The 14,282-nt window shown below is 33.9% G+C and overlaps 2 protein-coding genes across 2 annotated transcripts; both read right to left on the bottom strand.

Moving 5' to 3' along the window:
• LOC130722928 (calmodulin-binding protein 60 E-like) lies at positions 1-4,891 on the bottom strand. Its single transcript, XM_057573815.1, has 7 exons — positions 4,449-4,891; positions 3,410-3,485; positions 3,075-3,133; positions 2,197-2,690; positions 1,927-2,087; positions 1,617-1,820; positions 1-1,356 (listed from the first exon to the last, which is right to left on the bottom strand). Exons 1-7 carry the CDS (start codon positions 4,565-4,567, stop codon positions 643-645), a joined length of 1,827 nt encoding a protein of 608 aa, XP_057429798.1. The 5' UTR covers positions 4,568-4,891; the 3' UTR covers positions 1-642.
• A 1,260-nt stretch (positions 4,892-6,151) lies between these two features.
• Positions 6,152-9,241, bottom strand: LOC130724040 (uncharacterized). Its single transcript, XM_057575199.1, has 3 exons — positions 8,812-9,241; positions 8,565-8,588; positions 6,152-6,754 (listed from the first exon to the last, which is right to left on the bottom strand). The coding sequence occupies exons 1-3, from the start codon at positions 9,011-9,013 to the stop codon at positions 6,453-6,455; spliced, it is 528 nt and encodes a 175-aa protein (XP_057431182.1). The 5' UTR covers positions 9,014-9,241; the 3' UTR covers positions 6,152-6,452.
• Between the last annotated feature and the right edge of the window lie 5,041 nt (positions 9,242-14,282).

The following is a 14,282-nucleotide window of genomic DNA, read 5'->3' as shown; positions in this document are numbered from 1 at the left end:
TTTCTTAACAATCAGCATAAATTTCCTCTGTTAAAATTTATTTTGTTACATGTGGAATGTGATGACAAATATTTCATGATACAATATCAGAAAATAATAAAAAAACAAGAAAGATTAGATACAAACTTCTGATTACTTAACGAATAAACGAAAAAGTAAGAAATGAGAACATAGATCATCATTAAAATACACAATAAGAACGAAAAAAATGCCACAATAAGAGAGCTTGTTACATGACATTGCTGCCAGATATTGAATCTGTGGTATGGTTTGCTCTTGCTGTAAGCATGTGCTATGTTGCAGTTTTGACCTCTGAATTTTTTGCCACAATATGCTGTAATTCCACCTTCAACCCTGTGTTGAAACCTTGAACTTCCATACCTCTTGCAACATTTTTTTGTCAAGTCTTCTATAGATTGCTCTTGTTACATTCCAAGAACAATATAAGCAAGCTACTAGCTTAAAATGAGTCGAAAATGTCCCACTTACATGACACTGTCATGTTGAAATTCTGTGTCCATCTCTCTCTTCATAATTATAACATTGGCTGTGAGTATTTACAAAGAGAAAGATAGACACAATGTTTCACTTGACATTGTCATGTGACATAAAAGGATCCTCAGGATCCTAATCCGTTTTGACTCAATTCAACTCGGTAAGTTGAGCTCTCCTTTCTGCCGCTCTTTTTCTGATGAATATGCCCCACCTTAAAGCAGCTTTGAGCTTCAACCACCCAACAACAGCTTTCCCTGAAGGCTTCCCATGATCCTCACTGAATGAATCATACATCTGGGGCTGATACTGAAGGCTGTAGGTGTAACAACCCTCATTAGAATTACCAAAATTACTTGACATGCTGACTCCTGTGTTAATTGTGTGAAGAAGTCTCTGCATATCATCACTCTCCAACATCTGGGAACTCCGAAGCCGGAGTTCTTCCGCTACAATGTCTTCCAACCCTTGTCCATTTCTCTGCCTAGACCAATCTCCAGAATAATAAGCACCACCTTCATTTTCAGGATTTTCACCGGACATGTAGTTATTTGTTATTTGAGAGTTGAATGATGTTGCTGCTACCATCTGATTATCAGATCTCCCAAATGAATAATCACTCAAATCAGGTGAATAGTTATTTGCTATTTGCAAATGTTGATTTGGTTCAGAGGAGACAGATGAAACTTTGTTCTTTGTAGAAGTATATTGCTGCTCTAGGAAATTGCTGGGAGGCATTATATGAGCTGCTACAGATCTTGATCCCTTTTTGGAGTTGGTGAGAGAGTTTAAAACTTTTCCATCATATTCTATAACTTGGTCCCAATTATCATATGCTTTCTTCACCAAGGAATCCACTGACATCTGTAATTAAAATTCTCAATAAGTTAATGTAACTACTAATCAGATAGAGAGCATGTATTGGAGCTTATCAACTAAAAAAAACACCAGATATGCTCCAATAAGTTCTCTTTGGTCCGCATCCAAACGGGCTCAAACGCACACGCTAATGGGAGAAAGAGTGGTTTAAAATTGCATGTTAATCAATGATCACATATCAAACCTAAGCATGATATCAATTTGGTCTAGGAATTATGTGCTTTTAATTTATGCAGGAAATTGACCTTCTGATTTGGAGTAAGTGATTCCAGAGAGAAGAATTGCCCCTCAGAAATGAGGCCTCTTAGCTCATATATATTGTTGAACACAATGCCACTGCTATTGGTTTCTCCAGTGTAGTAAACAAAGAGCTTACCACCCAAGACACATGTCTTGGCATGCTCCACGGTATTCTCCCACATCCTGTTGGACATTCCACTACCAAGTATCTGCAGGAAAAGTGGAAAATGAGTTTTTATATTGGAGTATTCAGAAAACTATGATTAGAGAAGAATGATATTGAAGCTTGATAACCAAATTGCAGTGAATTCTTACACTTCTTAACTTCTGTGGCTCACGGACAAGAAGACGTAGGAAATCTTCTACAGATACTATTTTTGCTTGAATCAATTTTTTGTGTAGTGCTCCATCCTTCGCTATCCGGTCCAATCTCCAAACCTCATCATGCAAAGCAGGTGGATAGTGTTTCTTGTACACTGCAAGTTACAGAAAATAAATATTATCAATCATGAAGTGTTAATCAATCACAAACTATTATTTAATCATTAGAAAAAACCATGAAGTGTTAACTAAAAGAAAACTCACATTCTCCTCTATGATCTTTAACAGCAAAGGCTTCAGTCTTTCCCTCGCGCACACGAATCCCCTCACAATACCCAGGAGCCACCTTAACACCAAGCCTGAATTTCCTGCTTCTTATCCAGCTAGAATTGTCAGTGAAAGTAAGATCACTTAAGGTTCCTACCCCTTCCTTTAGGCTAACTTGCAACTCTCCAGTTAGAAGTGGCCTTTTCCCCTCACGCTCCTTTACTTCATGGTTCTCAAAGTGCTCTTTTGTCCAATCTTCATCTGCTTCCTCATTGAAGTCACCTTCAAGTACCACGACGTTCAATTTAGCAACTGACTCTGGTCCAACTTCAACAACATTACCTGTGTTCGGGTCAAGCAAGACAACATGGATAGATGCTCCTTGCTCTCCTTCGACCTTTCCCCCGGTGAACAAGTGAGGTGGCATTCTTGTCCTGAAATGAAGCTGCAGGCTCTTTGTCCCTGGTCCTTCTATTCTTGGTGGTGGAGATCTAACACAGGTAAAATGTAAGTGATAACATCATGGCTAAACAAAAATTAGTATTCAATTATTTTCCTAGGCTTTTTGTATTTGTAAACAGCTTTGCAGCATCTAATTTATATCATATTGATAAGGATTGCATATGCTTAAGTACTATAACATCCAATAAGTAGCTTATTAGTTATTAGGTATCAGTATTGTACTAAACAATTATTTATGACTCAACAACAACAAATGCCCTATCCTACTAAGTGAGCTCGGCTATACGGATCGCACTATGCCATTGTGATAAGTTCAAAAACCAAATTGTGAGCGATATTATTGATAACGAGATCATCTTTAGCAATATCTTCCTGATTTCTTTCAGAATTCTAATTTGAAAGGGGAAACACACCTTTCAGTCAATTTAGCATGCCCCAATTTCGTCAAAGCACGCTCCACTTCTTCACTGACCTGTATGTTATAGAATAAGATAGATTAACAGAAATAACTGATAGGTTGTTTTATTGATTCAGCTAGTTAATTCTTTCTATATGAAAACATAATATTGCACAATCATACTCTTTACAGAAACATTAATAAGGTACTACTTTTATGATCTCACTTCTTTTGTGAACTGTTCAAGCAGAGGGTATACTATTTGCACAGGAAAGTGATTAATCATTGCAGGTAAAACAACCTGCTAAAAATATACACAATTTAATAAGAAACAAAGAATCTATAACTCACAATTTTTCTGAGAAGAGGTTCCAAAGATGAGCATAGTCTCTGCATACTGTCCACCTTTAAAGCTTCCACGATTACACTGTTTCGAGTAAATCAGTGTGAAGTGTCACAAAGTTTGTATGAAAATGCACATAAAAACTAAAACTACTTATGATAAGGACACCAAGAAATAAGTTTCGGAAGCTCAAAAGCTGAGAACATATAAAATCCATGTATGCAATGCCACCTTCACTTTGTACAAAATTTCATTAATGAGATTAGTTGTAAAATCCAACTCAGATGGGTATTCTTCAATGTAAAAAGGGTAGCTCTCCCTGCCCTCTTCTTGTTAATATCTAAAATGCGAATTTCAACTCATTATTATCTGTTATGATATGACATTTATTACATTAACCAATCACTTATTGATCAATTATGAGCGAGGCCGACAATGAGGAAAGCATGGAAAAGTTTTTCAAGTAAAAATTACAACTTTTACATTGCACTAGTGAGTTACATAATCAAGTGCATGTTTGGTTGCACGTTAACAATGAATCAACACTTTAGAGCTTCTCCGCTAACGTACTTTGAAGTGTGTGCCCAACACACATCCAAACATACTGCAAGAGGAGCAAAATAGCGAGTTTGGATCTGCGTTTAACTCACTCAAAATCAATTTTCCCCCACAAAATCCCCCACCACCTCACTCAAAAATCAAAGTTGAGTTTGCTTCAAAGTTCCAAACATGCTAAGAGATTAATCTGACTATTGGTGTAATGTCTCAAAAATTTTAAACAGTCAACAATTAGCAGCCTAGCAGGCATATCAAGCTGTGAATATCTTAACTCTTAAGAATAAGCCTAACCAAATAGAAACTAATCCAAACAAGTAACAATTGCTATGAACAACACAAGAAAGAACCAGTCTAGTCTGACAAGAGACTATCAACTTTGTATGCTTAGAGTATTAGCACAGAACCCAAAATCCAGGTTAGCTTTGAAGTAAATAACTAAATTAAAACTCTAGCTATGATCAGAAAATGAATACTGTTGTATTACAATACCTTGCTAAACCAGGTAGTTTTGGCTTCTTTGACTGAGTCAGATGGTTCTGTGCACCATCACCCTCCTCCACCTGATCATGTCCTCTTTTCTCCACTCTCTTGTTGTTGGAACTTTCCATTTCTAGAAACTTATCCAATCCCAATGATATCTCTCGATAATATCTAAATTAAGAAACTTGGTCCTGTCTTAGTGATCCCTATGATAGGTACACCCAGAAGGTTCCCAGAAACAGAACAGTAGTAGGGAGTGAAAACCTTAGACCTAGAAAAAAACCTTAAACTTGAGATCATAAAGCACAACTAAAAATCTGGCAAGGTTATATGTTCCTTTTGGTTGACAATTTGTGAATCTAGGATCAGGACAAAATACACATGGACTTAGTATAGATCTAAAAAACTATATAATAATTAAATATAAAAACCATAAAGATTGTTTGTGTTTGAATATAGAATTGGTATTATTGAAGCTCACAGCTGGATTGGATGTGTGCATGAACGTTGGAAATTGAAACCGCGTTTTTTGGTGTCTCATTTGCCTTTTGACTTTGTTAACATTGGTGGCTGTCGGTGAGAAGACAGAACAAGCCCTGCATATGCACCCTAATTACATGTATATTTGTGTAGCATATCATTTACATTTAGTACTACTACTCATGTTTGGGTCCCAGGAAAATGTGCTAAGAAAAGAGTATGTCAATGACATTGACTGTTAGTTGAAGTTCAAGAGTTTTCTATCCTTTCCTTATTTTCCTCTCAAACCAATTACTGAATTTCACTCAAACAATAAGCTGTTTAAATGTGTGTTACACAAATATGTTATTTGTGTTTCTTGCAACTAATTCACATGAACACAGCCATTAACTTTAGAAAACAATTGGTGTCAGTTTTTTAATACTTTTTTGAGTTGATAGTTTTATGACAGTTAGAAACTGCCACAAATATCTACTGCCAGGTTTCACCAAAAAAACATGGTGATCAGCTGATTTTTCCTATTAGCATGTGTTTTCCTCATTTTGAATTTCAATTTAACTTTGTCTACAAAAAAGTTAAGAAAATAACTATGCTGACAGTGAGAAGAGTAGAGTCTTTTAGAAATTAGAAGTACTCACTACTCAGGACCAAATTCTATGCAACTATTTATTGCTAAGAAAAACAGATAATAAAATGTATAAATAACACCAGGTGCAACCGACACCCTTTGATGGATCATTAATGTTAAACTAGGCCATAAGTGCTCGATCTGCTGAGATTCTTTGTCTAAGTTTACCCATGTGACATGTGAGTGCTCATGATTCTGGAGAATCCCCTGTCATCATCCATGTGTAATGAATGATTTTAGACTGGTGTCTTCAGAATTCAGATTAAGGAACCATATAATATAAGTATATAACCAACTATTCATTTATTTGAAGATCTTTAATCTTGAAGGACAAGTTGCAGATTTAAATATTGTGTGCTTACTATTATATTAGCAACTTATTTTTTGAAGCTAGTCTTTCATTTCTTACTTTGTCCATATTATAAGGTGGACAAAAAGTAGACCTTCTATTATACTATCAACTACTGGGTTTTGTTGAATGGAGAAAAAGAAATTAAATCAATATAACTTATGTATCACCAATTTCCGAGACTCAAAGTAAAAGGGAAGTCAATTAGTACAATTGTAAGCAATAGTTTATAAAACAGAGTGAGTGAGAGAGCACTTGGAAACAGAAAATAGTGTATATAATATAATTCAGACCAGTAACATATTTGATGAGTTTGAAGCAGCCCAAGGGGCAGTATCTGTATCGTGGTAATAGTGCACGTATAAAGCATTGGTATCATATGTGAAGTGAAAATTGTTTGATACTAGCACATAGGCGATACAGTTACAAACATGGTAGGAGGAGAATATTAGCCTACACTTGTTGACAACTAGAGCATTTTGCTTGCATGCTTTTACAAAATCATGATTATGACCATAAAGAATATAAATATTAAAAAAAAAAAAACTTGATGCAGTTATTCTCCTTCCCAGCCCATTTGACGTGCTCGTCGCTCCCACACCAAAGTCATTTTTTTCTCCTTGATGAACTTGGCCTGAGCTTGTTCTCTCGCCTGCTCACATGTTTCAGTTGCAGCAATGCATTTGTCTGCTTCTCTCTGGTACTGAGCTCCTACTCTTTTTGCTTCGGCGAAAGTTATGTTCATGTGCCGACTGTGAGCTTCGGCAACAGACTCTTGCAACTTGAGCTCCTCTGTGAGGAGGTCCACGAACTGCTTCTCCATCTCCTCCTTTAGATCCGGATCATTGCCCCCACAATCTGTTGATCAGCACAACTGATGTCATACATGTGCAGATCAGTAGCAAAATTAGCTAAAAGTTTGTGCGTGACAATTTCAAAAACTTGATTAATGGCTAGCATAATCTGACATTCATAATGACACTGATTACAAAATAAGAAATCTAAGATGATGTATGTGGAGTTAGTTTCCTCATGGACAAAGCAATACCACCTTTCCTACCTCTTTCATCTTACTTGAACAGTACACATTGCTATGGTACACATATATTGGTTAAATTAGTCCCTATAAATATTTTTTACAAACGTTTTGAAATAGCCCATACAGTCACTTTAGTCCACACTGGACATTTTACCAGAAAGAGAAAGCATCTAAAGGTATACTTAGTGAACAGAAGAGCACAGGCTTAGAAGAATGGAGCACCTACGGGAACGAAAGAGCACCTACCAGTTGTTTTGCAATGAAAAGAATATTCAATGTTGAATGGGACTATGATGAGCACATTTGTATGAGGACTGAAATAAGATAAACTTACACATCAACTAAAACCTTTTTACACTAGGTGAAGTTAGCTACTTGAATCATATTATCCATAATGTTCTATCGAAAATAATGTATGAGGAAAAACATACCTAAACTCTTCTTAATAGTTTGGCCTATAGCTTTTCTATGTCTCCCTCTACCTCTAGTTCACTACCTATTAGACAACTTTCAATTTGATCTACTCTCCTTACCAGGTCTTCTTTCCTCATACCAAACTACCTAAGACGATATATTCTACCATCTTTTCCCACAATAGTTGTTATACCCAACTTCTTTTCTAAATTTATTTGTAAGCCTGCCTTATCTCGTGTCTCCTCCCATGCATCTAACATTCTAAATTTTGCAACATTGAGCTTACTTTCTCCTTGGCTCTTTACTACTCAACAACAGTCTCTTTCTCATGTAACATTGTAAGTCTCATAACTACGCGGTAAAATTTCCCTTAAACTTGAGCGATAGTTTTTTATCAGAAACAATAAATCCCGAACAATCCTCCATTTCATCTACCCACTTGAATCCCCATAGTTTACATTTCCCTCAATTTCCCCGTCATTTGAATGAACCCAAGATGCTTAAACCATGTGCCTTGAGGTATAATATGGTCTCTAGTTTTCTCCTATAAGCTAGAACTAGAGTACCCCTTGATAAACTTAATTCCTTGTATCTTGTTTTACTTCTACTTAAACCAAAACTTTGCTCTCAAAGCTTATCACTATATCTTTAGCTTCTCATTTATTTCTTCTCTCGACTCTATTTCAAAGACTACATGTCTATATAACATGAAGCATGCATCATGGCATTGGATCTTGGATATGTTTAGTAATCACATCCAAAACCCACAACGCAATACCTATTTAGGTTATTTATCGCATGCCTTTTTCCAAATCAATAAAGACCATTACCATCAATCTTCATATCTAGTATATTTCTTTCACAAATGATCTCCTCAACATAAAACCAAATTGGTTTTTTCATAAGGCATCTTGTCTGTCTCCCCTAAATCACCCTCTCACCTAATTTCTTACTTAATAGTGTGACTTATAGCTTAATCCCCAGCTAACCAGGGGAAAAATTATAGGTACTCAAATTATAAATTAACCTATTAATCTCCAATCATCTAAAGAACTAATTAGCAAGGCATAATAACATAAACAGTCATGCTCAAAGTCCAAGTCTAAGTTATCCATGTTCTTACTCATTAGTAGTTAGCTTGTTGTTAGTGCTCAGCTAGTAAGAAGATTACAACAAAATATACATTTGAGAAAAGCCATGAGAGGAAACTCTAACCTGAGACAGAGAGATTGACCAGCCCTGTTTATCAAAGACATAAATGAAAGAAATGAATCAGTAAAAAAGTAGTTAAGTTAACATCTCATCTCAGGTAAAAAAAAAATTCCAAACACACATGATCAAAAAGTTTAATCAATCACTCTGTACATAAAATTGCTAGATCTAAGACATACATACAAATTGCAATGCAACTAGTGATTGGGTTTGTGAAGGTTAAAAAAGCAAAGAAGTGAAGAATTGGTACCAGGAGCGACTTGGAAGAGAGAAAGTGGAGGAGGACAGTCACAGAGGCATGGAGGGCAAGAATTGGAAGCGCGAATGGCGATTCCCTTCTTGAATCTCCAGTAGAGAGCAGGTCCACAAACACCCAACGCCGACACGACCGCGAACAGAACCAGACACCAGCGTAACCAGATTCCTGAATCAGATCGACCACCCCGTGACATCTCTGAGATCTAATCTAGTAGTACACTGATGATAATGATGATGATGATGATGATGATGAATTGATGATGATCAAGATAGATTCTATTTTGTGCTGTGCTGTGTAGTACTGAATCTGAAAGGAGCTTTGTTTGTCGGTTGTTTTTTATTTTTACTAGGTGGTGTGGTGGTTAGTGATGTCGATTTGCTGATTTGAACAAGTCAGAGAGGAACACTGTGTTCCCATACTCTGTTCTGTGGTGCCATCCTGCCAACTTTTTTCTTTTTACATTTTCTTTTATATTTTTTGGGATTCAAAACTTGCAAAAATTAAGTGCAATACCACTGAATTTATCTCCACTCAATAGTGGGATGAGACTACGTTTAGTTAAGAAAACATGTTTATATGATAAACTTGAGTGCGTGTTTGATATGTTGTATAGTTTAAATCATGATGGTATTAGATTTAATAGTATTAAGTCAGATGGAATCAGGTCGGATAAAACTTTAATATTATACAGTGGGCTTAAATATGTTGGGGGCCCCTATAAAATAGGGGTCCTTTGGTTTAAGCCCCTACAAAATTTTTTCTTGGGAATAAGCCCCTAATGAGAAAATAATATATAGTGATAAGCCCCTGCCGTCAACTTCCGTTAAAAAATATATGAGTCAGCAAACGGAGCTGACGTGGACCTTTGCCACCTCATCAAGTGGGCCCACAAGCTGCTGACGTGGAAATGAGAAGAGAAATATGAAAATGCCAAATGTGGGATTTGAACCCAAGACCTAGAACATAATGGGCAACATCCTTCCCACTAGGCTACAAGCTGCATCATTAGTATAAGTGCAAAATTTAATATATATCTTATTTAAACTGAAGCTGCTAATATTTCAACCAAAAATTTAAAAATGTCCTAAGCATGATTTGAACCCAAAACATAGAGGTTCATGGAGGAGGCTCTAACCACTAAGTCAATGCCTAATTTATGCATGTATTTTTAGCGCAAAACTAAATATATATTTAAAAACAAACTGATAATGCTAAATAAATTTGATGTGGTAGATCTAAAAATTACATTTTTAGGCTCTTAGACGCTCTTATATAATGTATCAATTTGAAACAAAATAAAATATTAAATGTAAATAGAAAAACATATTTACAAAACTTTAAAACGTAAAAAAGTTAAATCTTACAAATTTATTAGAGTTCATATATTGACTTTTTTTAAGTACTAATGAGTATATATACTGAAAGAACAAAATAATAGTTTTTTATGATTTAAGTGGGGTTGAATTCTTGTTCTTTTTTTTACATAATATATATATATATATATATATATTGTTGTGCGCATGAATAACAAAATGAGCCAGTGGCTCAATTGTAAGGACATTGAGTATGATCCTCCATTTATGGTGTTCGAATCCTGATTATGGTGTTTTTAAAAAAAATTGTTAGTTTAAATGAGATATATATCAAATTTTGCACTTGTATTAAAGATGCAGCTTGTAGCCTAGTGGGAAGGATGTTGCCCATTATGCTCTAGGTCTTGGGTTCAAATCCCACATTTGACATTTTCATATTTCTCTTCTCATTTCCACGTCAACAGCTTGTGGGCCCACTTGATGAGGTGGCAAAGGTCCACGTCAGCTCCGTTTGCTGACTCATATATTTTTTAACGGAAGTTGACGGCAGGGGCTTATCACTATATATTATTTTCTCATTAGGGGCTTATTCCCAAGAAAAAATTTTGTAGGGGCTTAAACCAAAGGAACCCTATTTTATAGGGGCCTCCAACATATTTAAGCCTATATTGTATTATTTATCATATCATTTAAATTGATGCAATCATATGTTTTGGTGGAGAGTGGTGGTGGTGGTTGAGGAGGAGAGTGTGGTGGGGGATGGTAGTGGTAGAGATGAAGGATTGTAAGGCGAAGTGGAGGGTGGTAGCCGAGGCGGTAGTAGTGTTGGTGGTGGTAATGGCGAAGGTGGTGATGGAGACGATCATAACGGAGTTGGTTGTGGTGGTGGTAATGACAGTGTTATACAGTAGTGGTGGCAACAATGACATGCTAGTGGCGAAGGGAAGTGGTGGAGACAATGGGGGCGGTGGTGGCGGTTGTGGTAATAGAAGTAGTGACGGTAGGGTGGTGGTGGTAGTGGTGATGATGGAGATAGAGGATGGTGGAAGCAATTCTAAGAGGGGTGGTGGAGTTGGTTGTGGTGGTGGTGATGACGGTAATGGTGGCTCCACTACTCCCCTTACAATTTCAGATAACATTAAATATGTATTCTCAATTGTACCATCTTCCAACAAATGATGAGAGGTAAATGAAAACATAAATGTTCCGAGGATTTGCTCAAGTGGTAAGAGTTAGGGACCATAAGAGTTTGGTGGGATGAAGGGTGAAAGGTTCAGGGTTCAAACCTTGACGAGTAAGGAGGGATTAATTTACTAACATTACTAACAACTAACGTTTTCCTATAAAAAAAATTAAGACATAAATGATATGAGAGAATAAATGATGAGAGATAGTAATGAATAAAGTTCATAAGAGTAAAACAGAAAAATATGTTTTATTTTTCTGAAAATCAACAAAATTAATTTCATTCTTAATGTATGTGTTTTTTCTATCTCTAGAGAATTATATGTGAACGGATGAAGTATTGTTATCACTTTATCCACGATTAGAGCTAAATATGAATAAAAGAGAAAAAAATACAAAAAATGATACATAATGTGATATAAATGAGATACTCTCTTTGTTCCTTATTATAAGACCCATGGGGAACAATTACGTTTATTAAGGAAAAAAATTACACAATCTTCCATATCTATATATATAAGTAAAGCACACTTGAATCATTACATTAAATACATTAGTAAAGATTGCATGTGTTATAATGCATTAAGTAATAACAAATTATCTATGTAATAAATATATTGAATAATAAGATTAAAAACTGAAGAAAAAAAAATTGTATTCTCAAAAGCTATTCAACTGCCTACATTAAATATTCACAAAAAAACCTATATTAAATAATATTGTAATAAATATATTGAATAATAAGATTAAAAACTGAAGAAAAAAAATTATACTATCAAAAGCTATTCAACTACCTACATTAGATACTCACCAAAAACCTATATTAAATAATAATAGTTGTAATTTAAAAAAAACTTGAGTTGACAAATATTAAGAATTAAAATTAATTAATTAAAAATAATATTTATAATTAATTTAGATAAAATAGATATTTTTTGGTTGATAAAATAAATTTAAAATAATAAATATTTGTTATTAAATAATTATTGATAGTTAAAATTATCATAAAGTAATTTTTCTATTTAAATACATATATGATGATAAATAAATTAAATATATTAAAAACTAAGTTAATTAAATTAGGAGATATATATTAAATATGTTATGCATGTCATATTAGTTATAAAAAATAATAGAATAATTTAATTAAATTTATTTGTCAAAATAGTTTAATTTCAAATTTTTGGTAGATAATAGTTATAATTTTAATATGAGTTTATCACCTCCTATGAGGTTTATCATTGTTGCACTCATCTACAATAGACTAAAAATGTAGTATGCAATGAAGTATTTAATAAACTTCCTAAATGAAATTATATTTGATATGGCTACAATATTTCTTCATTGATAAAAAATAACAATCATTCTTAACCAACTTTCGTTTTTACACATTATTATGGTACATGAGTTTAATAATCTTTTTAACTAAGTCCTTATAATTTATTTGTGTTGACCACATGTATCCTCTACTGAGGGAATCATGTTCTACTCAAGCGTAGTGAAAGTTAAAGATCTATTATAAAGTGCATTCCTTAAGGATGGAATCTCAGGGATCCAAAGAGTTAATTTTAACCATTGTAATAGACATTCATTAGGTTGAACGATTTGTTATTTCAAATTGTCTTATGAGGTTTTATAATTTTTTAATTTCTATAAAACTATAAACTGAAAGAGGTATATACCACTTTATAAAAGTTTCAACTGAAAACATTATTTTCATTACCAAAACATGAAAGCAAGAGGTATATACCACTTTATAAAAGTCTTTTTACTTTTATATATGATTTTACATAAACATGGACTGAATTATTCAGCCCTAATTATATATTTTCATCATTTTACTTAACATTGAGAGTGCATTACTATTTAAACATATAATCATGAAATAAATTGAAAACAATTTTTATTGAAGAAACATAAAATATAAAATATGTGTTTTAATATACTAAAAAATTAACCCAAGAAGTGTAGTTCAGTTGGCAACGCAGACTGAGTGTGTGTGAAGAGTCATCGGGTTCGATCCCCACACAATAAACTATAGGGGAGGGATAAAGAGGCTTAACTGTGACTAAATCTCGAATTTGTCGGTATATTCAAAGGGTGAACGGTACCAAATGTTTATACAAAAAAAAACTAAAAAATTAATGCACAATAAATTTTTTATTGAGCTTCATTAATGTAATTACATTACATATGTTTATCATATTCTTAATTATCTACTATTAAATAATTTTTCATATTACATAAATTATTTTTACAAATAATAGACATATTCTAAAAAAAAATAGACACGTAACTTAAAAACAAACCCGTGCAATGCACGGGTTTAATATCTAGTTTATCTTTATTTGTTTCATCATTGTATTAATTGTATCTCATTAATGTTATCTCATTCTCTCAATAAATACAATGTATAATGAGCAAGGCATAATAACTTATTCTTAAAATTAGTAGAGTTTTATATTAAAGGATAACAGTTTTTTCTAAAGAGTCTTATAATTAAGAACGGAAAAAGTAAAAAGTAAAAAGGAAGAGAAATAATGTGAAAATGAAATTTAAAAGCAACAAAGATATTAATATATCAAAGCTGATCTTTTTATTGACTAAAATAGTAAAATGTCGAAATGTCTTTTTTACTGTACTTACTATTCTCCACCACTCTTTTCTATACTCCTACTTACTTTTTCATTGTTTCACATTAAACTCAACCAACAAAGAAGCTATCATCCTAATCACTTTGATCTCTTTCCTTATGCTCCACACATACAATTGGAATGGACACGCTATGCTTGTCGAATGTCGATACTCTATTACTTGCCCGCTAATCTTTCTCTCTTGGCCAGGAAGCATCAAGACTTGAATAGCCCAATTTTGGCATTTTCCAATCAGGCCAAATATTACTTATTGATAGTAATTCAGAAAACTTGAAATGACATTTTGTCCCAATTACAGCCACTCTCTCTA

This window comes from Lotus japonicus, chromosome 6 (genome assembly GCF_012489685.1).
Source record: "Lotus japonicus ecotype B-129 chromosome 6, LjGifu_v1.2".
Taxonomy (NCBI): domain Eukaryota; kingdom Viridiplantae; phylum Streptophyta; class Magnoliopsida; order Fabales; family Fabaceae; genus Lotus; species Lotus japonicus.
The sequence above is the reverse complement of the archived record's forward strand: the minus strand, read 5'-3'. Positions and strand labels throughout refer to the sequence as shown.

Coding starts and splice junctions, on each gene's coding strand:
- LOC130722928 (XM_057573815.1), bottom strand. CDS start 4,567: ATGGAAAGTTCCAACAACAAGAGAGTGGAGAAAAGAGGACATGATCAG. Junction 3,486..4,448: donor AAACTACCTGGTTTAGCAAG/GTATTGTAATAC, acceptor TACTCGAAACAG/TGTAATCGTGGAAGCTTTAA. Junction 2,088..2,196: donor TAAAGATCATAGAGGAGAAT/GTGAGTTTTCTT, acceptor TGTAACTTGCAG/TGTACAAGAAACACTATCCA.
- LOC130724040 (XM_057575199.1), bottom strand. CDS start 9,013: ATGTCACGGGGTGGTCGATCTGATTCAGGAATCTGGTTACGCTGGTGT. Junction 8,589..8,811: donor TCTCTTCCAAGTCGCTCCTG/GTACCAATTCTT, acceptor TTTGATAAACAG/GGCTGGTCAATCTCTCTGTC. Junction 6,755..8,564: donor GGTCAATCTCTCTGTCTCAG/GTTAGAGTTTCC, acceptor GCTGATCAACAG/ATTGTGGGGGCAATGATCCG.